General features: G+C 45.0%; 1 protein-coding gene across 1 annotated transcript; it reads right to left on the reverse strand.

Annotated features, from left to right (window-relative positions):
- Nucleotides 1-91: 91 nt before the first annotated feature.
- Nucleotides 92-1,439, reverse strand: LOC102247577 (chromodomain-helicase-DNA-binding protein 4-like; the record flags this gene model as incomplete). Its single annotated transcript, XM_005852984.2, has 3 exons — nucleotides 1,311-1,439; nucleotides 1,137-1,233; nucleotides 92-317 (listed from the first exon to the last, which is right to left on the reverse strand). Coding segments are annotated over exons 2-3 (316 nt in total), but the record flags the coding sequence as incomplete, so codon positions are not given.
- Between the last annotated feature and the right edge of the window lie 28 nt (nucleotides 1,440-1,467).

Raw genomic sequence — 1,467 nt, forward strand, 5'->3', positions numbered from 1 at the left:
TGTCTTATCTTACTGTCATTCAAGGTTAGCAATCATTTTTTTCTTCTTCTCTCTCCTCAGAGTGTAAGAGAAGACCATGAACATAAAATACCCCCACAAAGAAATAATAGGCCCAGCTTTCCTACCTCCTTGTAGAGAGAATACAGGAAGACTGCTGTCTGGACAGTTTTCCCAAGGCCCATCTCATCAGCCAAGATGGTATCTGTGCCCTGAGCCCAGGAGAAGCGCAACCAATTCAAGCCCTCCATTTGATACGGGTGCAGGGTTCCACCTGTGGCATCCAGGTACTCTGGCTGTCGCTCATACTTCACTGTTGGCTGAAGGATGAAATAAAGAAGTTGAGAGCTAGCAAGGGATTCCCTTGCTTTCATAACAGAGCTGCCTCCTGCTCACACATTTTCACTATATCCTCCTTGGGGGAGCCACAGAAAATTGTGGAGAAAAAGATCCTCATTAATTATTGTAACTTTGTGTTTGATAACAACCTATCAGGCAGATGAAGGTCTTGGGGTCCCACAGATCTTTGAGAAAAGACATATCATAGCCTCCCTAGCAATACATTAATTCTGCAGTCAGGATCCACCAGATAATCCTATGTCCCCGTCCCCACTGCTGCCCCCAAGATTCATCTTTTTAACCTTAATCGTCCTCACATCTCACACAGACACACACCAGAGGAAATAAGCCATGAATTAAGGATCAGAAGACCCAGGTTCCAATGTTTCATAAAAGCTTGGTTGTATGATCACCCCACCCCGACCCCCATAACACTTCCTCAGTCATTTAAAACACCACCTCCTGGCCCTAGCCAGGTAGCTGAGTTGATTAGAGCATTGTCCCAATACGCAAAGGTTGCAGGTTCCATCTCCAGTCAGGGTACAAGAAATAACCAATGAATGCATTAATAAGTAGAAAAAACAATGTGTTTTTCTCTCTCTCTAAAAATCAATTAAAACAAAACAAAAATACCACTACCTCCTATGCTTTTATTTTTCTGACAACGAAAAGATTTGCAAACAGACTTCATGAAGCATTCTCAGCTATAAACTTACTACTTGCACCATCACTAGATCGGAGCACACAGATACATTGTCCTACCCGGTAACTTGTGTCCTCCCGCTTCGGCCCCAACTCACATCGACTGTTGGAGTCTCAGGCGGCCTCTCCAACTTCCTCAGCTTCACCTTCTTGAGCTTCTTGCCTGGTCTCCCTTCTTCACCCCTCATTAACTCCCTGAAAAAGACAGACATCACACCACTGTCTAGGGTCCTCAATAAGAAGCAACTCAACTCCACACCAAAGTGACTCACCTGTGATTCCAATAGCTCTGCTTGAACAAGTCATAGTCCTGTATCTCCACATCCTCACTCTCCCAGGATGCCTGGTCATAAGGCAAGTCCCGCCACTTGATCAAGTAGTGGACATGGCCCTTCTTGTCCACACTGCAAGGTTAAGGAGAGAAATCCT

Source organism: Myotis brandtii, unplaced genomic scaffold (genome assembly GCF_000412655.1).
Source record: "Myotis brandtii unplaced genomic scaffold, ASM41265v1 C42435562, whole genome shotgun sequence".
NCBI classification, from domain to species: Eukaryota; Metazoa; Chordata; class Mammalia; order Chiroptera; family Vespertilionidae; genus Myotis; species Myotis brandtii.